The sequence below is a fragment of the Pavona decussata genome, unplaced genomic scaffold (assembly GCF_977016875.1).
Source record: "Pavona decussata unplaced genomic scaffold, jaPavDecu1.1 SCAFFOLD_102, whole genome shotgun sequence".
NCBI lineage: Eukaryota > Metazoa > Cnidaria > Anthozoa > Scleractinia > Agariciidae > Pavona > Pavona decussata.
The window spans coordinates 5268092-5292743 of NW_028145517.1; the positions used below are offsets into that span (position 1 = coordinate 5268092).

At 37.9% G+C, this 24652-nt stretch overlaps 2 protein-coding genes and 1 long non-coding RNA gene across 3 annotated transcripts; 2 read left to right on the top strand and 1 right to left on the bottom strand.

The window, feature by feature from the left end:
• The first annotated feature begins 78 nt into the window (after window positions 1-78).
• Window positions 79-5945, top strand: LOC146471824 (uncharacterized). Its single transcript, XM_085120386.1, has 2 exons — window positions 79-267; window positions 3236-5945. The coding sequence occupies exons 1-2, from the start codon at window positions 212-214 to the stop codon at window positions 3693-3695; spliced, it is 516 nt and encodes a 171-aa protein (XP_084976512.1). The 5' UTR covers window positions 79-211; the 3' UTR covers window positions 3696-5945.
• LOC146471825 (uncharacterized) lies at window positions 4942-6275 on the bottom strand. The gene is made up of 2 exons (XR_014866712.1): window positions 5618-6275; window positions 4942-5529 (listed from the first exon to the last, which is right to left on the bottom strand). It is a non-coding gene; the product is annotated as an uncharacterized LOC146471825 (long non-coding RNA).
• A 1340-nt stretch (window positions 6276-7615) lies between these two features.
• Window positions 7616-23202, top strand: LOC146471826 (transmembrane protein 185A-like). Its single transcript, XM_085120387.1, has 7 exons — window positions 7616-7763; window positions 7850-8026; window positions 10432-10642; window positions 11434-11517; window positions 17236-17412; window positions 20483-20606; window positions 21526-23202. The coding sequence occupies exons 1-7, from the start codon at window positions 7726-7728 to the stop codon at window positions 21738-21740; spliced, it is 1026 nt and encodes a 341-aa protein (XP_084976513.1). The 5' UTR covers window positions 7616-7725; the 3' UTR covers window positions 21741-23202.
• The last annotated feature ends 1450 nt before the right edge of the window (window positions 23203-24652 follow it).

Here is a 24652-nt window from a genome sequence, read left to right on the forward strand (position 1 = left end):
ATCAGAAACGCAGAGGGAAATAAAAAAGCCATTTGAAATCTTTTTCCAGTGAGTTCCAGTGGGTTTTTCCATCCGGGAATCTTGTTGTCATTGTCCTGTACTTCCTGTCATAAATTTTGTATCACCGGGCTTCGTGCAGTCGAGTTTGCGAGGGAGATTTTAAACGCTTCGCTGCGGAGTGTAAAAGCTCAGTTTATCTAAACAAGAAGTCATGACAAGTACCCAAAATCAAATCGGTGTTACGGACTCAACTAACATTTCCACAAAGTAAGTTGTCTTTAGCTCATTTTGCGCGCTTTTGGTAAAGCAGACAAATTCGTTGTCGAAATGTCGTTCAAGATTATTTCGACCTTTTTGCGTGTCGTTTTCTCTGTGACTAAATGTTTCAAACTAAACCGCCTTTCGTTCCCTTAAATGTCGTTCACGGTAAGTTTATACGAATCTTGTATGTTCTACGTCTTGAGGTTTATTGCAGCACGAGTGTATTTTACTAAACAAGAGTGGATGAAGTCGTTATGTCCTTCATGTAAATTCAGTTTGTCTTTTGTTGTACTTTGAGACCTTAAATTACCGAGAGTATGACCCTTTCCAATCTATTTAAAACGTTCAAAACGCTTTTTAATATCCATCTTGTCGTTTCGATAATATATTTCGTTGTACTGCACTTATGCGAGTCAATCTTTCCGCGTTTATTTCTTCCACGCTGTTTCGCCCATGTACTCAAATTGAATAGATCGCTTTGTATTCAATGCCGAAAATCAATTTTTGGCATTCTCAGACATAAATATTTCGCTTCATTTCACAATCTCTAAACATTTAGTCTTATCTTTTGAATTTATCTCATAAATTTACTTCAGTGTCTTGTGCACTATGGCAGAAAATTTTTATTCCGCGTGAATTTGTAATTAGGGTCGACCACGCAGCCATAAATTATGTACAACGTAAAGCCAAATTTGACGAAATATTGTTTATTTCACAGTGGACGCAGTCAGTATTTAACACACCTGTGCTTTTCAGCTGGATTGTCTTCTTATTTTCTTGATCTTGCTAAATATTAACACTTTATAATCAATTATTTGCATTAACTCCAAATGCCCAAGGGACAGTTGCATTTAAATAATCATGGCGATTCATGTGACGGGCTTTTGTCAAGGGCGGTTGATATATGTTACACCTTGCCAGTTTTAACTTGAGGGCTGTAAAGATATGAAATGTTCACAAAAAGAACTTTAATTGGCCAGTGTGTGTGAGTGTGATTTTAGACACCGATGTGTGACTGCTGTGGGCAAGGAGAAGCAAATACATAAATTGCTTGCTTGTTCTATGGAATTACACAAGAGAGGAATACCTGCTGTAACAATTGAGTCATTGTCATTTCATATCACATGGACACACAAACTGAACAATTTAAACTCATTAACTGCTTTTTATAAAAACAGGGATTTATTGGTGACTCGGTGTGGCTTTTGCTATTTAACTCTCTAGACAATATGATAACAATCTTGAAAAATTAAAACAGAGTTAATGACTTATATTCAGGTGTAAAAATTGCTAATACCAACAATCTCATATCAAATCATTAGGTAGTCATTTTTGTGTTTGAAGAAAATCTTCTGTTATGAAGTTCTTGCAATATAATGCTGAACCATTGCTGAACAAGGTTAACTTCTGTTTATCACATGTAGAAAATATATTCCTAAGTGTGACGCAGCTGTATTTAACAAGGAACCACTAAAGTGGCTGCTAAATATTGCGCTTGAAAAGTGTTTTTCACGGGAAACTTAATATTTGCTCACTCAAAGCGTGTTTTGCATAGGAAGTTGCTTTTTGAGTGCATCAAATTTATCAGTATAAAAGTTGATGTAGCCACAGATAAGAGAATTAAGTCAATAAAAAAAGTTACAGTAATTTGATATCACAATATTTTGACATTTCCCACAAACGTCCCTTACTTTAATCTACTGAACTGGAGTATGATATTTAGAGACATTGAATACATAATTTTACTGCAAAGTGAAAGTGATTTATTCATGCCGACACTAGCATATTTGTGTCGTCGAGGGTATGTGATATTTGTTTTGTTTTTCCAATGGCCTGTCATCATACTTCATATTATATTTATTTTCCATAGTGCAAAAGTAACAGCTGTCTTCTGTACCTATGTACAAGTGTAATAGAAAATAAATTTTGAAATTGAAATTTTAAAAATGAAATTAGATTGAAGTGTCATAGTCAAGTTCAAAATGAAATAATGCTCTTAAATCTTTGAAAAGCTGTTCTCTACTTTTCCCTTCATTTTCATATTCTCTAATTGAAGAAAACATCTTTTGAATAGAAAACAGGAGGTTAAAATATAACAATAGTGGAAAGTTGTCATAGGAATTAGTGTGGTTTAGAAGGAATTTTTGACTAGTGCTATTCATTTAATTGTGAGTAAATTTTTAGTACTTGTCTGCTGAGTACTGATTAATATGTTGCTCACTGCAACCTAGATCTTTATATCTTCCAGAAAAATGTAATCTTTGAGTGATAGTAATAAGTTTTTATTAGTTGGCGTGTTCCACATCTGCCTTTTAATAAATTGAGATTCACAGAAAAAGGGACAACCTACTGTAGCCTGTTAAAAGCACTTTTTTTATTCATTTTCATTTAAATAAGTCTTTGGGGAGAGTTGCATCTATTGACCTGTTGATCTCATGCCTGTATCGTTTCTGTTGGGCACCGTCCGTTCTTGTCCAGGCCGTATCTCATGGAGATGTTAAATTGTGTGTCAGAATTGTTTTATTTGCCTGATCAAATCTTCATGCTGTTCTCATTTGAAAATTGAAAACAAAACTCCTTATCAATTTTTCTTCCCTACATTTGAGCCACTAAAAGTGTCAAATTCCGCTTCTGGTTGGTTACAATACTACAAGAATACTAGTCGTAAGATTTTTTAATTTCTCAGTTGTTTTTCGTATGCAGAGGAATAAAACTGTGCGGATGAAAATGTGAATGGGATTGTTGAATATTCAGAATGAAAAAACTGAGAAAAGAGAAACTTTGACGTCACAGCCCCTGTCTCCCATCTTGCTTGGTATTGTACCCAACCAGAAGGGAAATTTGACACTGTTATACACCTAAGTAATTTTTCTAATTTTCATATGAGAACAACAAGAACATGTGATCAATCAAGGAAATCTCATCTGTCATATACACTTCAATGAAGATGACTTATTTTGTATGTCTGTTGCAGAGTGCTGGCACCTCCTGGAGGCAAAACTTCAATCAGTTTGTTTGGCAATGAATCCAACCCTCAGCCAGAGCCTACAAGGAGAGAAGTGAACCAGTGCCAAGTTGCACGAAACAGATCTAATGTTTTTGCCTCTGATGCCCCTGCTCCAGAACCAGGTGCTACCCACCATAAAGAAAGCCAACAAAGACGACAACAGTCCAGTGTGTTTGGCGAGCCAACCCAGCCTGTGCCAAAACCTTCCTTTGAGCCTGAACCAAGGAAGCCACATGTAGTTAACCCTCATCAAGAAGCTCGGCAAAAGTCACATGTGTTTGAGGAACCAACAGCACCAGCTAAACCACCTCCACGAAGAGGAGATGATATCATCACTGGCCATGGCTCAAGTGCAGAGGACAAATCTCACACGTCTGTTAAAGTCCGTGCACCGCCTGGTGGAGTTTCACACATCTCATTTGGATAGATTTTTTGTTGAATATGAAACTGATTTTTTTTAACTTCACTCTTAATAATATTGGTAGCCTTATTTGGTTTATTTGCCCAATATGACCAGTTTACTTCAAGGTTAAACTTGTAGCATGTATCCTATACAGTGAATCTTTTGAGAAACTAAAACCCCCAGGATATGGAAAAGAACTGATTGAAGCAGGATTTTGTAAAGATGGTTACCTAATAGAGTAGTCACCTGGATAGATTGAACTGTATCATCATTCTCTGTGCAATACAACCCTCCAAATAGTAAGCGTTTTGGGTGCTATGACAACTAAAATTTAGGTAATGACAACCTCAGCCAAGAATTATCCACCTTACAACTAAACCTGAAGACTCAGTGGCCAATGGGCCACCAAAGATAATATTTAACTCGGAGGGTTGGATTGCAATTCAAAGACTACCACTGGCTCAATAAATTAGTGTTGTCGATCTCACAATTTTAAGCCTATATGAGAACAGGCAACAGCCCTTGTGACATGGGCTCTTTAAGAACATGATTCATCTAAGTCAATGCTCCCTTATTCACACAGAAAAGATAATAATAAGGCCATCTACCATTGGTATGTTTTATTTTTTCATTCTGTCACAAGACCACATTTTGTCAGATTCACAACTTTCCATACAGACCACCATTTGGTCTTGGCTCATAATGTTCCTTGAAATAGCTGGATTTCAGAATATATTTTTACTTTCACCAAGCAAAACATCATCAGTGCACATTAATGACCAAAGTTTGACAATTTAGGGTTTTTTTATTACCATTTTTGTTTTTTCTACACCTGTACATGACTGGTAAAAAAAGCTAATTATTTTACATTGTTACCCTTTTTGTGTGTGGGTTGATTGGAAGACACACGTCCAGAAAATGCTCTTTTGAATGTTGTTTTGTAGTATTTAATCCTGGAATAGTATCTATCAGCTTTCCAATGCCTGTGACCTTAACTAAATGCTCCAAGTGGTAAAACAAGATTCAGCTAAGTAATATAAATAACAATTTTAGTTGTGCCTTGCCATGTTTAATTCCTGTCAGACTAACTTACAAATGCAAGCTTGCAGTAACTTATACAGATTTTGAATTTTAAGGGAAGAAATTATCTTGTACATGTCCCTCACAGCCCCTGTGTAGTAGTGTTTATATTATTTTAATACCATATAAGTTAACACTATTTTAAGTACCCAGTATATTATAGCAAAAGTGTATTCTTATGTGTTTGTTATTTAGAATGTAGACTGTCAATCCTGCCGTTATTTCCCCCATTAAGCGATTGCCCCCCCCTCTGTTAGGAAACTTTTCAAAATATTGTTCACCTCCCCACTATAATAGCCTACCTTGATGAATAATCTTACCCCATTTTAACCATATTTAACAAATAATCTCCCCAAGCTATTAATGGATTAAGTAAATGTATGTTAAAAGTGTATAATTATCTATTTTGCTGCGTAAGATATCCACAGTAGAATCACAATAACTTGAACTGTCAAGGGATACAAATCTGTTTGGGATGTTGTAAGTTGGAGGTTTTTTTTAAGGTTAAATTCTACGATAGAGCAATGCTGCGGTAAATGCATCTGGTCTTGTAAGGGGGGGGGGGGGGAATAAGGATACCGATACTCTATAAAGTTTGATATGGTGAGGGTACACCTAGAGGTTAACCCCCTTAACCATTTCACAAACCAACTTCTACCAAAATGGTAGCATTTTTACCCCTTACCGCCTCTTCATGCAATTTCTGCCAAGAGTTCCCAGTTCTTGGTACCCTTTCTAATATTTGGATTTAACTGTTACCCTTTTAAAGGTTCATAGTCTTGTTTTGCTACTCTTCCAAATTACCCTTTAATAACATACTATACTATGAAGATGAAAAATGTGGCCCTTTTTTAGGTGGAGCCTACCCCTTCCCCCACTTCTCTGGGAATTTGGTTTAGAAAGATGTTAGAGTTATTGGGATTCTACTGAAGATAATAGATTAATAGCGATAGCCTTATCAGGTGCTGTTTGTATATCTTTGCTGGCAGCACAATGGATGTAATTGATCACTGGTTCTTTTGTTTTCATTTTTCCCTGGTTGAAGGCAAACAATAATATTCTCCCATGTAGCATACCCCAAGTTAGACATTGTTAGTATTTTAGGGTGTAAAATTGTGCAGGGATCTGCTCGTCGTATTCTACAATACACTGTACTTTGCTTGTGTGTTAATAAAATTAGTGGTGTCCTGTGAAGTCCTCTTCTCTTATTTTAAATTATCAATTCAAAGAAAAATCTGAAAAGCTCAGGATGTTTCTAGGTTCAATTTATTTCAAGCTGCAAAATGTGCTCATTTCATAGGCAATGAAAATTGCGAGAAGCAAATATGCTTTTAAAGGTTACCACAGAACTGCAGTGAACCAGCATTAAAAGAGTGAATTTCATTTAGGAATTCCTTTCTTTTGTACTTTAACTTAGTGTAGTGTAATAAATGATAGGTACTAACTGACATGTGTCTTTTTTTATTTAACCTCTAAAAATTGTTGAAACAAATACCAAATTAAAAAATAAAAAACAAAAACAATACCAAATGTCAACTCTTCATAAAAAAGAACCCTTGCTAGAACAAGGCAAAACAATAGTTATTTCAACTGACATAAACATCTTGGTGACCACCATTTGTGTACGTAATGGTGGCAGTTGGTTGTTCTTTATCAGGACTTCCACTCCCGTGTGAAGTAAGAAGTTGCCATAAAAGTAAGGTGTCGGCTAAGTGGGAGTTGACTGTAAGTAAACTGGAGATCGAACTGAAAAACATCAGACTTTCCAATGTTAGTGTTCCAAAAATCAGTTTCTTTTTTCTATCCATTCTTAAAACCTCTTCAAATTTCACTCAAATTCAGGTAGAGCCCCACCTTAATTGGAGAGTTCAGTAATTAAGGCGGGGGTACACCTGAATTTGAGTGAAATTTGAAGAGGTTTTAAGAATGGATAGAAGAAAGAAAATGATTTTTGGAACACTAACAGACAGTTGATACCCACGCAAGAGCACCCCGGGTTTCTAGTGGACTAACTTGGTATCCGTCTATTAATTATTAACCACAAATTCTAATTTTAAAACTTCACTAAATCTTCAATATTTCTTATTTCTCTTAATTTTACTACTCTTTTGAGAAAAACTATCTCCTCCCAAATATGCCTACAAATCACCCAAAAATTTACAAAACACCCCAAATCATTGATTTGTGTAATGAGCATAGGGTTTTTGTATTGCTTGAAACGCGAACGAGATATTTCGGTCCGTTGAACCGAGTTTAAGCGGCGTGAAAACGGTTTTCAGGTGTACCCCCGCCTTAAGACGAACATTTTCAAGAAAATCATTGATGTAATCGACATCAACCTGAAAGATGTCAAGAAATCCACGAGGTCAAGACTTCTGTCAGAGTCCAAGTAAATTCCACTTAAATGTTAAGAAAGCTATGTTCTTGTCCCCCTTTAAGGTAGCTGTAGCTTTAGTCAAGCGAAGTTTTTGTTGTCAATACTTGTGAATGGAAATTGAGTCAGACACGCTCTCTTATAAATGCTCCTCTCCCCCAATCAAATTAGATAATTCATTCAGTTATTTGGTCCACCCTCCCCCCCCCTCCCCCCCCGCCCGCCCCAATGCCGCAAATCAGCCAGGAGCTTGTGAGAGGCTCTGCCTTGGACTTTACAACCCACCCCCTCCCCAATATTTGAAGAATACCCTACTCCTAAGTTCAGGGGTTAGTGAGTCAGACCATTCCCTTCTTTGCATGTGTAGTTGGCGTGAAAAATTAGGATCGAGGGGCAACACAGGTACAGACGTCCACGTGCACAGGCTCCAGAAACTGACCGAAGAGAACCTGGAAACTACATTGCTGCTACAGGCTGCAGAGGCTTGTGGGATCGGAATACCGCTTAGTATCCACGCCATGTTTCCAAACAGATTTTGAAAATTTTCCAAGCTTTCATTTGGAATTCTCTATCATGCCGACGAATCATTTCATCTAGGCAATGAATCTTCGACGTCTCTTTCAGGATTTCAACCCCAGGTATTAAATTTTCTACAGAATGATATTTACAGACGACGAAAAACGATGCAACACTTACTAAATCGTGGGAATTTTTTCCCTTTCAGCAAATTTCTTCTTTTCTTCACCCTCTTCATTTTCTCGATTTTATTGGCCCTTCGTTTGGATGGAGCAATCACGTGGAGTTACTGGGCAGTATTTACACCCATCTGGATCTGGAAAATCATGGTGTTAACTGGCGCTTTCACTGGAATTTACATTTGGATCCGCCATCCAGAGTACAGGTACCACGTTAACATCACGTTTCCCTCCTTTGTATTAAACCAGCTGATGTTTTATTGTATTTGTGTTTAGTAAACACCTTTTTTATACAGTAATCCTCATTCCTTCATTCATTATAATAACCTCACGTTGCGTATTAGAAGAAATGGTGTAAAACATGCATTGAAGCAGACAGATTGGTAGAAAACAGCTGTTTGTGTAATGTTGTTCGGTTTTTCCACCCCATCCTCCTATAGTTTTCAGCCAAAAACAACAACAGTCATTAACAAGACCAATATCCTTAGGCACCAAGGTTGAATGCTAGCTGCATCAAAGGTCATTTCACTGATCTCTGTGTATGAGCTTCCACTAAGCTACAGCCCGCAATTATATTTGTTTTAACACTTCTTTCTGTGTATGATCTTCTCTAAATGTTGATAATACTGATTCGCAACACCAAAATCTGTTTGGCGCAACATTAAGGGGAAGGGGAGAGCCATGTATATCCACAGCCACATAGGTGTATTCTCATCTTTAGACAAGTGTTTCAAGTAAATATGACCGAAGCTGTAGATAATGATTGTCTCTAATTAATCCCAGCCACTATTCCAAAAGATATGTGAGCCTCTCTATCGGTACCCACGGTCTTCGTTTTCTTCATGATTTTTTTGCAAATCTTTGTTTTTTTAGAAAGATCTTCGTTTTTTTCAGATTGAAATGTTTTAAACGTTTTTTCAGTGTTATTCACAATTGATAAGTATTTCACTTCAATAGCAAATTGCATAACTCACTGTTTAAATTCACAAAAAGCAATATAAACAGTTCTTGAAACTGAATAAAGGATTGTTGAGATTCCAAGAAATCGAAACTGCAGTATTGTATGAGAAACAACATTAGACACTCACCAGAAGAAATACACCAACATCCTAGAGACTCACAAGAACGTTGTCTGTCTTAGCTTTAAATGTCTGCTGCGGATGCGAGCTAAGCCACAAAATTATGGAGGTACATGTCAGCTCTAAGAACACAATAGCTGTTTTTCAGATAAGAAGCAACTCAGAAAGCTGAAAGACATCGCTACAACGAAGTTATAGCTCTCGAAAGCGAGAGACAACAATGATAAGCTTTGTATAATGACGATCTGCTAGACACTCATATCCTTGCAATCCTCACGGAGCGAGATACACTAGCAGAAGCATTAATTCACGAGTTAAGAAATCCACGGATCCTGTATCTTTACAGACAACATTTATTTAGCGCTACCTAAAATATTGAAGTCAATAGAAGTCGATAAGCTTAACAAATGTCATAGAGCTAGCATGCACGATGGCATATCAACACCTGATCACATACGGCTCTTAGTGATCAGTAAGAAACCCTCCATTCAGTATATTTGAGAATTCCCCCTCACGATCAAGACAAACGCCATTAGAGCGGTCGCATCACATTTTGATCTAAAGGGAAGATTCTCTTATACAAAAGGAAAATGACGCTTAAAGACATACTTGTAAAAGCAAAACTGAAAAGGCTTTTATCAACACATTGGACACACAGTGGAAGTCGCACACTGGTCTGTCAACCCAATTTTAACACACAGAAATGTGGTTAAAAATGCCAAAATTCAGAAATAACAGATACTTTCTGTAGCGTTTACAACTTTTGACAGTTTTAATTTATATCTGAGTGTTCAATTTGATCATGCAAATTTTGGTAAATTTTCAGATCTTCGCTTCAATCTTGAGATCTTCATTTTTTCAGTGGTGATCTTCGCGTCTTCGATTTCTTCGGAAATACCCATAGAGAGGCTCATATGTTGGGTCTTATGTAAAGAGGGTAGCTGTATAAAATTAATGAGATTGGTGTGTTGCTTAAAAATCACGTAAACATCACATACATCTACACATAGACCACACTGAAAAAGGTAAACCACGCACCATGCTACCTGTGCGGTTATGCAAGGGAAGTCCACCCCAACATTTCAGTGCATTGCTTACCTTGTTTGATGTGGTCTATGTGATATAGACTATTTAACAATTCGAGGTTTCTATCGGCTGATAGTTGGCAAAGAGCTACTATCAAAGGCTATGGAAACCGAGAGCGAGCCGTCTAATTGTTTTAGCATACCTCAGTGATCGATCTATGAAGCAAAAAAATATTTCTATTTCATAAATTTGATATATTTGTGCAATGATGCATGCTAAATTGCGCGCACTCTGACAAACTGCCGTCTATCCATCGATAGACGGCACCTGTGGAGCCAATCAGATTGCGCGTTACGCGATAGTCGGTCACTGAGGTATGCTAAGGTAACCATAGATGTAGATGTCTGTTGATACAAAAGACATTACATCAATGTATTGCTGAACATTGAGAATTGTTCAACCATAATAAATTATTACACCTGAATTTGATTTTGTCTATCTGTTAGGGGAGAAGGAGAGAGCCATATTGACTTCAAGGCAATGATAATCTGCCTGGCTTTACATCTTCTTCTATTAATGTTTGAAATATTTGTGTGTATCAATCTTGGAGGAGGTCGGCATTTCCCATGGAGGCTGATGTTTATGCCTTTGTATGTTCTGTCATCATTATCAATCATTGCTTGTATCTGGGGATTCAGACATGACAGATCAGTAGAGGTTGGTAACTGCAATCACAGTTTCTGTTTAAAATGAAAACAGCAATGCTTAGACTGTCCAAATGTTTTGGCTTTTACCAGTGCTCCAAGCTGCAACCATTTAATATTATGTTACATAGTGAGAAGAAATTAAATCATGTAACACAACTTAAGTTGTTGCAATTGGTTCACCAAGTTCAGTACTAATTAATTAAAAAATTCACTACCATTTTTTATATATATTTTAAAGATCCAGAAAGACTGAAAACATATAAACTATGTTGTGGCTTAAATCATTTTTGTTTTAAAATTTTTCAAACCAGTTTAATTTTAATTTTACTTTGTGCAGTATTCATTACCATACTCTGAGACAAAAGGAAATAAAAATCAAACTGGTTTGAAAATTTTTAAACCAAAAAAATCTGAACAATAACATATATGTCCACAAAATTAATCAGTTTGAATTGTCTTCATGGTACTTAAAATAATGTTATATAACAACAACAACAAACTTTATTCTCCCATTCAGTCATGTTACGCAGAAATATTATGGCTTGTTTCCTACCTTGTTTACTTTAATTCATGAAGACTTGAAGATTAATTGAACAATATAAATATCCCAGTTTGGTTTCAGTTTCAGACATGGTTCAGACTTTTCAGACTTAGCAGGTCACTGTGGTTAGCAGAATGATGCAATTTGTTTATCACGGTGTGCGTTTTGAGATGGAAACCAAAATTCTATATAGATTTGGTGACTATTTTTTAAGGTTGAGTCACTGTTGATCCCGGCCCTTTTTTCCTTTGCTTTTGCAGCTTGAGACAGTGTTTTCTGTGAATGTTTTACAGTTCATTTTCCTTTCTTTGAGACTGGATAAAGTCATTCATTGGTCATGGGTGGTGAGTACAGTACTTTAGCTACCTTTACAGTACAATTACACTTTTAAATGGTTATTTTAGATCTCAATTGTTTATATTAGATTTTATTGTAATTGGTATGTGAAAACCCCTTAATAAAGCTGTTATTATTATTATTATTATTATTATTATTATTATTATTATTATTATTATTATTATTATTATTATTACAGTAAGTTACCAGTCATTTCTTGTTTCGCATGCTATGCATTTCACACCATTGTTGTTTTAAGCTCTACAATAGTCAATTAATGTTGCGTGTGAATTTTGAACAACAATATTTAGAAAGTTTTACAATACAATTGTAAAACGCAGTTAATGGAACGTGACGCCCTTAGCCCCGGGTGGCATCTCTACGTACTGTACTTTAGACTTATCACTGTATCATTGTCACGTTAGTCAATAGTCACATTGTAATATGTTGCGACATTGTCTGGAGACAAGTTAGTTCGCCTTTTCTGTATGGCTAAACCAGTGAATGGTGCATTCATGTCACGTTTGCTATGATGTAAAGTCTACCATAAGCATAGTACAACCCTGGCCATTGGCCCTGACATTGAACGCTGTCTAGCTTTAAATGTGCGATAGAATGTTCTAAGTCACACTTGGTTACGACGTGGTTTTATCTACTGTTACGCCGTAAAAAATGTAACGACGTGGTTTTATCCACTGTTACGCTAAAAAAAAAAATGTAGCAAAAAGCGTGTAGAAGGCAACTCTACAACATGACCTTTGGAAGGTCTTACCAGGCCCAACAATTGGAGAATTTGTCGGAAAGTAAGGCCCCTGAAAGTTGCACGTGCCACGCGTTCGAGTTTTTCTGGCCTGAACGGATGTTCTACGAAGAGACACAAGACAGTGGTAGCGAAGCTTTTCATTGACTCTGTTTATCGTGAGCAGAATGTATTCCATTTTGTCTCATTTCGCCATGCCATCTTCACCACACTAAACTCGGCTACACCGCTCCATCACGCTCAGAGGATCTTCCACCTGCAGCATGGCCCCAGTTGGTCGTAACCATCTGTCGGCATCGCGCTCTTCACCGACGCTCTTGCAGGACCATTTGACTCGTGCCCACACGAAGACTGTAAAGGCACCATACATCTCGAAGCTGCTTAGTCAGGCCCGCCGCTCGGGATGGATCCGTCAGCTCCGTCACTCCCCTTCCTTATTGTTACAGCCGCCGTTCTTCACTCTACTTCGACTACTTCCATCAGGTGCTGTGTTTTTTGTTTTGTTTGCATATCTATTTCATTTATTGAGCCACCCAAACACGTCTGCCATCGTTTTTTCCTTTGTCATATTTTAGCTATAGCTATCCCCTCTTGTAATTCCATTCCCTAAAGCCCTTAGTTCACTCCTTGCGTTACATACCCGGGGCCGAAGTGTGTTCTCATACCCAGTACTCCTCGCCTCGCCGTAGAATTTCGCATCCCAGTTCATCTGACCTTGTTTACGTTCGTTGTTTGACTGTATATTCTGTTCCTCGTTCTAAATATAGCTGCAAATTGAGTTAACATTTAAGTTTACTGTCATCTTTCATCCAGGAGTTGTTTTAAGTTCTGTTTTCTACGCCAGTTCCTGTTCTCAGATCTTGGTATTTCACGTAAGCTGTAGAAGACAACACTACCTTTATTTCGTTCTATGCTCGGTAGTCGTCTGGTACCTTTATCATGTACCTTTGCGCCCGTTGACCTTAAGTGTTTCTCTTATTACTACTGCGTATTTTTCCTTTACCCAGGTAAGCTTTCTTTTATATTTTCTTTACCCGGCCCCCTACGTTCCAAGTACATTCGGTAAGCTTAGTCATCTCCTTTCTTTACGCCAAGTTCATGATCAATTCGGGTCAATAATTGCTTCGATCTCTTATTACATTTATTTCCATTATTTACGTTTAAGCTTATGTTTTTTCCCCCAAAAAAATTATTATCTCGTACGAGCGGTTAGGGCAGCACAGTTTCGCCGACATTCCCTCTTCCACAGGTCATAAAGCTCGCACCTCTTGATCCCAACCCAAGTGGAAAATGGGGTCGTTTGTTGGTTATGTTTGACATGATTATACCATTACTATCAGCTTACTGTAACACACAGTCTAGACATTCTCACACATAAGGCCCTAATGTCCTATATTTTAGTTGCCTTGTAGTTATCAACTGGGTTCTTTGCCACAACCTGTCTCCCTGAAACCATATTTTGTTCTCGATCCTATATGCTTTGGGTTCATATTATCCTGGCCAAGTTTAGATACCTGGAGCCAGTTGTTCAAAGGCCGGATAGCTTTATCCTGTGGATAAGTCACTATCCGACAGTTTCAATCTGTGCAAAGATTTCAGTATTTCCTCTTGTACAAGTAAATATGCACACTCTAATCACAGTTAAGTTTGGAAGTGTACAAAAACCTTGGACAACGTTTAACGTGAAGTATATTTTGGAGCATGAATAGTGCCTTATCCGGCGGATAAAGTTGTCCGGCCTTTGAACAACTGGACCCTGGTGTGTTATCACAAAAGTGTCCAGTGCTGTCACCTCACCATCGCTGTGTACTTGACATTTGCTGAAGGGATGCCCATTTATTCAGCACCATTCATTTGTTTACATCTCAACATATCTAGAACTATTTGTAGCCCAATCATTTTATCACTTATTTCACTCTATCCTTACAAGTATCGACTTAGTGGGTTGTTTGTTTTACATGGTTTCATGAAGTCGTTCTCATATGGGTCTAGTTCTCCCATCCCTTGTTACAGTTTGTTCTCTGTATTTGCCTGGTACTTGACATAAATATGTGTTCTTCTGAATCCCTTCATGAAGCTGAAACCAATTATTGGGGACTTACACACCTTTTAGGCATCCTACTTAGGAGCAGTTACCATTTAGTTATTTGTAGGAGCAGCAGTTAATGAGTTTATCCCCTCGGGATTACCATGAAAGCTCACCTCTGCCTTCTCTTCTTGTAGCTTAAAATTGCCATCAATTCTATCCTTTTGAAATGGTTCCTGTCCATACACATACGGATAGTTTTGAACTTCCAGTATTTGGTTTTCTTTTTACATTACCACCTTGTGCATAGGATTACTTGCAACACCCATACGTTCTCTATTTCCAGTAAAGTCACAGAGTTACTTAAAGGGAGTGATCATGTTCACTTCCTTTTGTGCCACTCTTGTCCATTCCTGTTTTGCTGGTGAGATAACTGTGGTTGTTTTTTGTCCCTTCCCTTTAGTCGCATTATTCACTCACCATACCCAGACTAGTCCTTATCCTGGTCCTTCACTTATTAGTAACTGTTATATTCAATGCTGGATTGGGTCATTACCATCCATACCCCCTCTCACATATTAGGTTCTAGTGTATGGGCGTGTCATTTTGTTTGTCTTGAACCCCTTTTTAGACTAATTCGTTGTTTGCCTCTTTTGTTATTTACATGCCTGATCTTGCACCACTGTATCTCCTTTTCTGCTCCTAAGGTTCTATGCTCCAAGCGATCCAGTGGCTGTTTTTTGGCTTGTCTTCAGCTTTCTCCTGCTCAATAGGATGTTTTCAGTGCCACCAGGATCTTAGATGTCCAAGTTTCACCACCATTGGCTCCTCAAGGGCATCATCAGCACTCCAGGGCCACCTCCTTCATATATTATGGACTTTGCTTTTGTCATCACTGTAGCAACTACCACTACTTTTATTTTGTCTTGGTACTTGATTGCCCCTTTCTCCAGGGGTTGTGTATCTGCATTTCTGGGAGAGTACGTTCCCTATTTTTTCCCCACTGGGTTTTTTAGGGTTTTCGTATCAGGCAGATGCACCTCAAATCAGTACCAGCCCATTACAGGCTCACACAACCTCGGACCTTCTTGTCAGTCATATTTCAGGTCGTCTACTTTTCAAATTTTCAGAGTACGCTTTTGTGTGTTTTACAAGTTCATTTTCAAGAAACTTTCAACCGATTTTGTTCCTTGGTTGTCTGTGAGCTATGTGCATGGGAATAACCATATCTAATTGCCATTTAGTTTTATATTCTGCTTGAATTGGCAACACTGTTTACCTCTCTTTATTGTATCGAACCTACCCGCATGTTGGGGCTACAACCTTGATATACAATTCTTATTATACTTCTTATTTTATCACAAAATAATTAATGCACGACTGGCTAGCCTTCCCCTTAACCTGCAAGTTTAAAATTTGGTGTGGAATTTCTTTGCTTGGGGGGATACCCGCTTTGCGTGTATCTGTGGCGGTTAAGTCTGCGTAGCGACTTCCCCAAGCTAAGTTCTCTAGTTCATTTCAATGACTTTTGGTAATATTGACCTGCCAATACTCCGGTCCGACCCAGCAGCGCTGGTGAGATAGGTGAGGCATGATAGGTCATTCAGTTAATTAGGTTTGGGCGTTGCTGGCCTAGATGGCAGCTCGTAGCGCTCTAGTTTTGCGACCTGCCAATACTCTTCTTGGAGTGGCGCTGCTGGCCTAGCTGTGCTGCTGTTGCAGTGCGTCGTTGTGTTTTGTTGTTGTTGGCCTAGGTGCAGCTGGAAGTGCCAGAGAAGTGAGGCCTTAAAATGGTCACGCAATAGAAGTCGCCAGTCACGCCAATCGCCGAGCGGTGTCCCCCAAATTAATGCCAAACATGTCTTGTGGTCCTTACTTTAGTTTATTACTCTACGTTTCATTAAAGCTTGTGTGTTTGGATACTCTAAACGGAACAGTGACATTAAGAAAGTTTTACAATACAATTGTAAAACGCAGTTAATGGAACGTGACGCCCTTAGCCCCGGGTGGCATCTCTACGTACTGTACTTTAGACTTATCACTGTATCATTGTCACGTTAGTCAATAGTCACATTGTAATATGTTGCGACATTGTCTGGAGACAAGTTAGTTCGCCTTTTCTGTATGGCTAAACCAGTGAATGGTGCATTCATGTCGCGTTTGTTATGATGTAAAGTCTACCATAAGCATAGTACAACCCTGGCCATTGGCCCTGACATTGAACGCTGTCTAGCTTAAAATGTGCGATAGAATGTTCTAAGTCACACTTGGTTACGACGTGGTTTTATCTACTGTTACGCTGTAAAAAATGTACCCACCCTCCCTCCCTTTGGGGGTTGATCTGTGATATCACAAATAAACTTGGGGATGCCTATCGGCGTTTGCGCTTCGGTTAAGTCTGCGTAGCGACTTCCCCAAGCTAAGTTCTCTAGTTCATTTTAGAACTTTGCATACTATGCAATTCCTGTTGCACACAACACCATTCACGTCTTACGGAAGGGTGGTAACTTACTTTTGAGTTAGTACTGTAGGTTCCATAAAATGTCAGGGTGTTAAGACTCGCTTGACACAAAATACATATATATGACATGTATTAAATAATTTCACACATATCCATACATAAATATATACTATATATTATTAATATCCACTCCTTACTGATTTTTGAGAGAGGATTCAAAAAGTATATACCCTGCAAAAATACACAGTCATTTAGTGACTGTTAAAAGCACTGGATTGATAAGCAACAACTGAAGACTTTGTAATAAACTCTGCGTCTAGTGAAACTCCATGTTCTCACTAATTTCATCAAAATAAATTACTTTTCTTTTGGCTGGATTTGTTTGTCTGCTGTTTCCATAACAATGCGCACCTCCAACTTGGTCACAAATTTATTGAAATTAGTTAGGAGAGTTGATATTCTGTGCTTTTGACTTGCAGGTGGTATTTGTTCCAATGTGGATAGTGTTGTCATTATTGTGCCTTTTGGTTTTATATTACGTCATCTGGTCCATCATATTTGTACGGACGGCAGAAGTTCTTCCTGCGCAGCGTAGAGGTCATGTCATGGTTGCTGTTGCGTCAGTTCTTCTTGTTATTCCACTTCTGACATTTCAGGTTTGTGTTTTAAGACACCACACTCAGTCTCAGTCCCTGCTACTTTCTTTCTGTATGGTCTTCAGTGATCACCTTGTCATTCTGACGTCCAAATTTCAAGTTCCACAACCCATTCCTTAAAAGTACTCACTGATAATTTACCAAGCTCTGAAACTAAGGTTAGCCCACAAAGTTTTGTAACAAAGATTCAATTTCTGTTGAGTTTGAAAGCTAATTAACTTACAAAGTTTTCACACTGGACAAGTCGCACCAAAAATTGCCACCAATAGTAATAATCAATAAAAGTCAAATTTGAAGAAATATTATTAATATTCATTGGGTCCATTAAGTTATCAGCACTTTTGTGAAATAGGCCCCAACTAACCATTCAGCCAACACTACTTCCTAAAATTTTATCCCTGACAACAAATAACCCCATAGCAGTAAAAAAAACTTGATCCAACTGACTTTGCTCAGTTATTATCAATGTAACTTAGCATATAGCTGTTACTTTGTACTCATAAAATGCCAGAAAGAAACCTTCTGGATGTACATGTAGCATTACCAGCACATGTAAATTTTTGTCAGCAACAGTCAGTCTCTGATGAGATTCCTTTGTGGAAACTTCTATGTCATATTTCCTGCAACCTTTTCAATTGAAGAAACTTGTGTAATAATGCATCTAATTTTTAGGGTATGTGAGCTAATCTCTAAAAAAGATTGTGAGAAATGTGAAACAAACTGCATGATTTCTACTAATAAACATAAATTGGCCATTTTCATCCTAAAGATGGATCATCCATCTGGAGGGATAACTTGCCTGACAAAAATAATCTGTCTCGGTATGAAAACAGAACTTCATAGAAGACAGATTATCCGTGTCAGATGATAATTGAAGAGCTGAGAGCATAACCGACTTATGTCGAGTTTTAGCCCAGTTTTCGATTTCGCTCGGATTTGTCCCAATTTTTGCTCTCCCTGGTTTTGAAAACATTTCGCGGTTTTACAATCGTGTACAAAACTCCTTGAGAAAGCCAAACACCAACAGCGCAAAAACCACTTGCTTACTATTTCTCTCTTGTTAATTCTACCACAGAACTTTACTTCTCTCTCCCACTCCCTGCCCCTATGCAATGACAACTGAAAACAGATCGATGTAGAAACCCCTCACTTACTGTTTCTCTCTTCTTAATTCTACCACAGTTATTTCTCCCTCCCCCCTCCCCCTAATGCAATGTTGATTTGGAAGGTGATGCTTGCCAGGAGACTGTTCGTGTCCCAGAAAACAACATTGAGTTGGGGGGGGGGGGGGGGGAGGGCAATGTGGTGGTTTCCTTGTTTACTAGAGAACGTGCTTGGAAGGGTAATGTTGTTAGAGATGTTGTCCACGTCGTACTCGTTGGTTAAGAAGTCTCGGTCGCGCGTTCTTGTTGTAAGGTAACCGTGCGTATTTGGGAAGTGGAAACATTGGAATGTAAGTTACGGCTTTCGGTCAGCCAAGTCCTATGTTGCATATTTTCGCTTTGTGCATTAACAAAGTCAAAAAAGTTACTCTTTTTAGCCGTAGGTTAAGTGTGGCGCAAAAAGCTTTAGCGTGATTTCAGCAAAATGCTAGTTCCAAATTTGTGTTTTCCTTTCCGGGCGATAAAACCAACTAGTAGCATAACGAACTTCAAGCAACACTGTCACATTATTTCATTAACATGGTTGTAACTTTTCACTTAACCGTAAGGGAAAATAACTGCATTTCATACAAAGACCGGTTTCTTGAAAGCCAGTAAGGCCGTAAGTCACGCAGTGCGTGACATAGAACTGGTTTTCTTTCAATGCATAACAGTTCTCACCCTCAGTTCTCGCTTATTCAAATCGTGTTACAGGAAAGGAAATGGCTTGTTTCGAGATAAACTTTTCTCTCAATGAAAAACCGATATGTTGCCCTTCTATTCTACCCCTTTTGATCACAGCAAAAGTGCGTCTTAGTACTTTGGCAACAGTTCTCGCCCATGTCGCAATAAAGAAACTAATTGAATTTTGAATTATTTTTACGTAATGGGGTGAGAACTGTTGGAAAATAGATTTCCTCTGTGAAACACCTTTAGGAAAGCATTTCAACATGGTGATCTAATGATAAACAAAGCATTTACACGCTGCCAAAGGTAAAACATTGCCAACGAACATATATAAATGACTTTCTAGTGGTGAGAACTGTGGCTGAGAAATGTGCGGACATTTTGATGACGTATTGTATCTGAGGTGCGGTTCTTACATTCCTGTCACGCACATAGTAGTTTGTAACAATTAAATGAAAGTGTAACAGAATTCTTTTCGTTTCTCCCTCGAGAAAGACCGCTTTCGTGTGCCGTGGCTCAAAGACAACAAGTTTATATTTAATACAAATATTAATACTCAATGCATTGTCCTTTGGGTCATCCATAGTGACTATGTTATCGATTTTTCTGTAGAAGATGGTAACAATTCCCACTGGCATTAATATGAAACACAAATCGGCGGAAAAAAATACTGAACAACGTTTTTCAATCGAATTGAAGTTCACATGCAAAAATTCGGACAAATCCAAGCAAACTAAAAAAATGGGCTGAAATTCGACATAAGTCAGTTATGCTCCCAGCCCTTCAATTTATCTTCAAAATCCATCTTAAGACCCAGATAATCACACAGATAAAATCAGATGGATTATACGTCTAAAATTGTAACCATCTCGTTTTCACATTAACATGGTTAATCTGTCTGGGATGAATAATCTGCATCAGACAGATAATCCATCTCTAGTGTGAAAACGACCAATATATTTAAGTAGAAATCATGCCGTTTGCTTCACATTTCTCACAATCTTTTTTCAGAGATTAGCTCACATACCCTAACAATTAGATGCATTATTCCATAAATTAAATAAATGAATAGTTAATTATTAATAGTTATTGTATTAATAATAGAAATGAAAGGGCCCTCATTACAAAGTTTTGAAACCATACTAATGGAAGGGAAAGTGCCCTTTTCTTTAAGGCACCATTAGTGCAGTGAAGGCATTTCAACTTGTACTTTATTGACGTTGTTTTTAATTTGGCGGCAGATCATCCTTTGTAACAGACTTGATGACATCACCCAGGATATGTTTGTTGGAATAGTAGCCCCTCTTCAGATTTCTTTGCTTAGTTTACTGGCGACGTCATTCTACCATAAAGGGGGCAACCACTGTAAGTGTTCAACTCGTGAATTTTCTAAAGCTAAACAAAAGTACATGTACATAAAACTCATTGCAGCAGTACTTTCAATGTTGGTAGGTCAAGGTTCAAATTTTTTCTTTCTTTTGAATGGTGAAGGGGTGGATGAATTCAATCTCTTTATTGTTATAGTAACTAAGGGGCTCTTCATATGAGCCTGGTAACTGGGCTGGCCTGGTAGGCAGGACAAATTTTGTCTTCTGTTCATTTGGGAAATTTAATCCCAGTTACCGAGATGAAAAGTGTCCAAAAGGCTGCCAAAATACCCGTGGAACCGCGTTCCGACTTGTCAGCGACCTTACAAGCCATGCGCAGTTGAAAATGTTTTGTCAGAGACAGTCCCGTTATCCAGGCTGGAGTGTTCATTATGGGAAAAAAATTTCCAGCTCGGTTATCGAGATCTCGGTCTCAAAAACCGATATCTTGGTAACTGGGCCAGCTTGCCTTCTCATATGAACGCATCAAAATTTTTGTAAAGAAAAGAGTGACGAGGCGAGATCTCGGAAACCGAGCCAGCCCGGTTGACCAGGCTCATATGAAGAGGCCCTAATATACTTTTTGCAACACCTGGTCGAAAGGAAAAGCCTGAGAAATATTGTTCAAAGTGGACTTCTTTGGAACTAACCTAGATTTGTTACACTGTTGTCAACTGGTTAGCAAGACCCAATTGGGAGATCCAGTTCTAAAGCCAAGGTACCAGCTCAAAATCTTTAAACATTTTCTCCTTGCACCCTATCAAGTTGTAGGATCATAGTAAAAAAAATTGTTGGAAAGTCAGTTGTCATTTTATTTTGTCAAGGAAGTATATAGTATTTTAATCTTCTTCAAAATAGTAACAGTCAGATTACTTACTGATTGATCTATCTTCATTTTCTTTACTTTATTTTCGCAGGGTGGTTTGGAATCCGAAAGGACTTTTGTGAATTTCTCCTTGGGACTTGTCCTTTTCTTCAGGAATATGGAAACATTTCCTGTAAATTTTCTGAGAGTATTTTCTCAAGAACCCCTCGGGAGGAAACATCAATTGAACCACAGCGTAAACCAGTGATGCACGAGTATCCAGCCAAATGTGTTGTACCAGTAGTATCTATTGAGATGCCAGATTAACGACAGAAGATGTGGGTGTTGAACGCACAGACTGGCTGTTGTGGATAGCATGTTGATAAAACTGTGTCAATGCTGTTAATATGTGGAGTTGTAAAGAAGCAACACCTCTTATCCCCACAAGACCATTGCCCATTGGTCCATTCCATTTTCTAGGGCATGCTAGACTGAATAGCCCTTCTTTTGTGCGTGGGAGAGTTCTTTGTCTCACTTAAGATGAAGTTCTTTGAGATGTAAATATTCTGCCTAATGTTTTATCCAGTTGAGGACAGGCACATATTTATAACACAAAACTGTACCAAGAATTATTCCTCACCAGTAAAGTGATGGCATTTTCGGGGTAAATGCTAAACTGAGTGGGAGGGATGGGGTGGGGTGAAGTGGGGTGGGGTTGAGGGCTTATTTTCCAAAGCCTGGAATGAAAGACTTGTGGACGTTTGTGTTACTCATTGGTCAATCAGGAAAGCATAGATTATTTTATTTCAAAGTAACATGTTAATTGTGCAACATCCAATCAGTTGTAAGATCAATGCATGCTTGGAATTTATTCATCTTGTATCTGATTGGCTGAAAAGACAATAAACATCTGCGAAAGAATTCTGGAATTCATGCTTTCCAAGGCCTGTTTTAAACTGTTTGGGCCAGTTCAGATGCTGTACTTCACATGAGCCAAATCAAATTTAATTAATTAAGTCCATGTGAAGTATAGCATCTGAATCAATTCAGAATGGCCAATCTAATTCAGATCAGCTCAGCTGTTTTCCCTGCCTGGCTTAGCTGGGAATAAGAGCTGTGGACTGGATTTGATTTAGACACCGTACTTCAGATGAGCCAAATCACATGCATAAATTATTAAACGTATTTTTCCAGCAGTTTTTCCCTGAAAGCATGTACAGAAGAGTGTTGAGGGAGATGAACATGGCGGCCTGAATTCATTTCAGCTGAATTAAGTTTGGCATCTGAATCATTTCAGCCAGGCTAAATTATTTGGGTCTGTCTAAATACGAATTCAATTCAGCTCATGTGAAGGACAGTGTCTGGACTGGGCCTGCCTCTCATAAGCCATACTTACTGATACAGACATGAGTTTAAAAAAAAATCTTAAGGGATATGACACTGGAATGATTATGTCACTTGGTAAAACACATATTAAGCCGAGGGCTACATATATTTGAAAGAGGCCCAAACGACACAATAAATTTCCTTGCATATACCATACCAGATCCTTACAGCAAATCTTGTCAATACAAAAACAATGAAATTATCAGAATAGTTAATATTTAAGTATTACAGACGTAAAGCATAAATGTAAAATAACTCATGCTGGCAGCCGAGAATATTCGCTGTTGTGTTTTTCATGTGTTTAATCACAAACTTTATGTTCAAATCTTATTTTCCAGAACAGAAAGCTATTTTATTGCAATGGTTTCTTAAAAACTTGTATAATAAAGTTATCTAAAATGAACTGTGAATGCTAAACTGTTTTAATGCCTATAACAAGAACATCATGGTAGTTATGGGGTTCTTGATCATATTACATTTTTGATGCAATATACAAGGAAGAGTGTTTCATCTTATTTCCAAACACCAAGAAATGGGTTGAAAAAAGCTTGGAAATTGGATGAAACACTCTTTTGAGTGTTTGATAGAGCTTCTCAAACCATTGATAATTTTTGGAGAAATTCAAAGCAAAAGTTCACGAAATTTTACAATTATAATAAAGATCACAATAATTCCAAACCTCCTTCATGGCAGTAATTTCCTTTGTTTTATCTCTATGAATAATTTATTAAACAAGATGCCTATACTGGCATTTACGTGTGATGCCCCTTGATTCTTATAATTGTATGCTTCGCAGACTATCCTAGCTAATGGAATATTTTGAGTCACAAAGATAGCGTTATGTTGTTTCCCTTGTGTTACGCGTCTTATCGTTATACCAGAATTTCTATTACAATAACGTGGCCTGACTCACGTTTCTGGTTATGTAAATAAAAGTGTAAGATTACAAATTGTTTTCGTTTCATCAAAAAAAAAAAAAACAGAGAGAAAACAGGCAAAAAGCTTTCCTAAATGAAAACTTTTAGTACAAATGGACAATCAACCCTTTCAGGCCCGTAGCAAGGCTAAAACAAGTGGAGGGGCCGAGCAAAAACTGGTTAAACAAAACTACTCTCCCCCTGCCCCCTCCCTTCCCCCCGGCCGGTCACTCAAAAAACAGACCGATCAGGCAGTTTAAAATGTAACAAGAACATCAAAAAAGCAGTAGATTTAGTAAGTAAAACAATAACTTTGCACCTGCATTACACTTTTTGGTACAGTTCTTTGCCGTTTCTTTTACGCAGACTACCACATGAAATTTCCTAATTTCACGTTTGAAGGAGGACATAAAACACGACTTTTAAATTTGGAATCGGGCAGTAAGAATCCAACTGCAGGATAATTTTTTTTCTCTGGCTCTTGAGAGGACATACTTGTGTGGCTTTTTATAATTACGTGTGAGCACTAAATTGTTATAAAATAAGGGCATTTATATTGCGGATGTCAGTTTATTTCAACAGCTTTCACGGCTTAAAATTTGTTGATTTCAATCCATTTTGGTTCTTATTTCCGATTCACAAGGTACCGTAGAAGTGCCTTTGTTGTTGTTGTATATAAAAACAAACTGTTAGCGAAGGAAACTGACAGGTACCGTAGTAAACAAATTATTGAAAACGCACTTTCAGCATCAGAGTTCAAGACTGATTGATCGGTGCACATTTATTTGTTTCACTTATATATTTTTTACACATTGTTTTTTAACTTCCAAAAAATCAGGGGGGGCTCAAGCCCCCGCTGCCCCTCCCCCTGCTACGGGCCTGCCTTTAATCTTTTTGTAAAGTAGATTTCCAGTTGCGTTTAAGCATCAATATGAC

Coding starts and splice junctions, on each gene's coding strand:
- LOC146471826 (XM_085120387.1), top strand. CDS start 7,726: ATGAATCTTCGACGTCTCTTTCAGGATTTCAACCCCAG. Junction 11,518..17,235: donor TCATTCATTGGTCATGGGTG/GTGAGTACAGTA, acceptor TTTGACTTGCAG/GTGGTATTTGTTCCAATGTG. Junction 17,413..20,482: donor TTCCACTTCTGACATTTCAG/GTTTGTGTTTTA, acceptor ATTTGGCGGCAG/ATCATCCTTTGTAACAGACT.
- LOC146471824 (XM_085120386.1), top strand. CDS start 212: ATGACAAGTACCCAAAATCAAATCGGTGTTACGGACTCAACTAACATT. Junction 268..3,235: donor TCAACTAACATTTCCACAAA/GTAAGTTGTCTT, acceptor TGTCTGTTGCAG/AGTGCTGGCACCTCCTGGAG.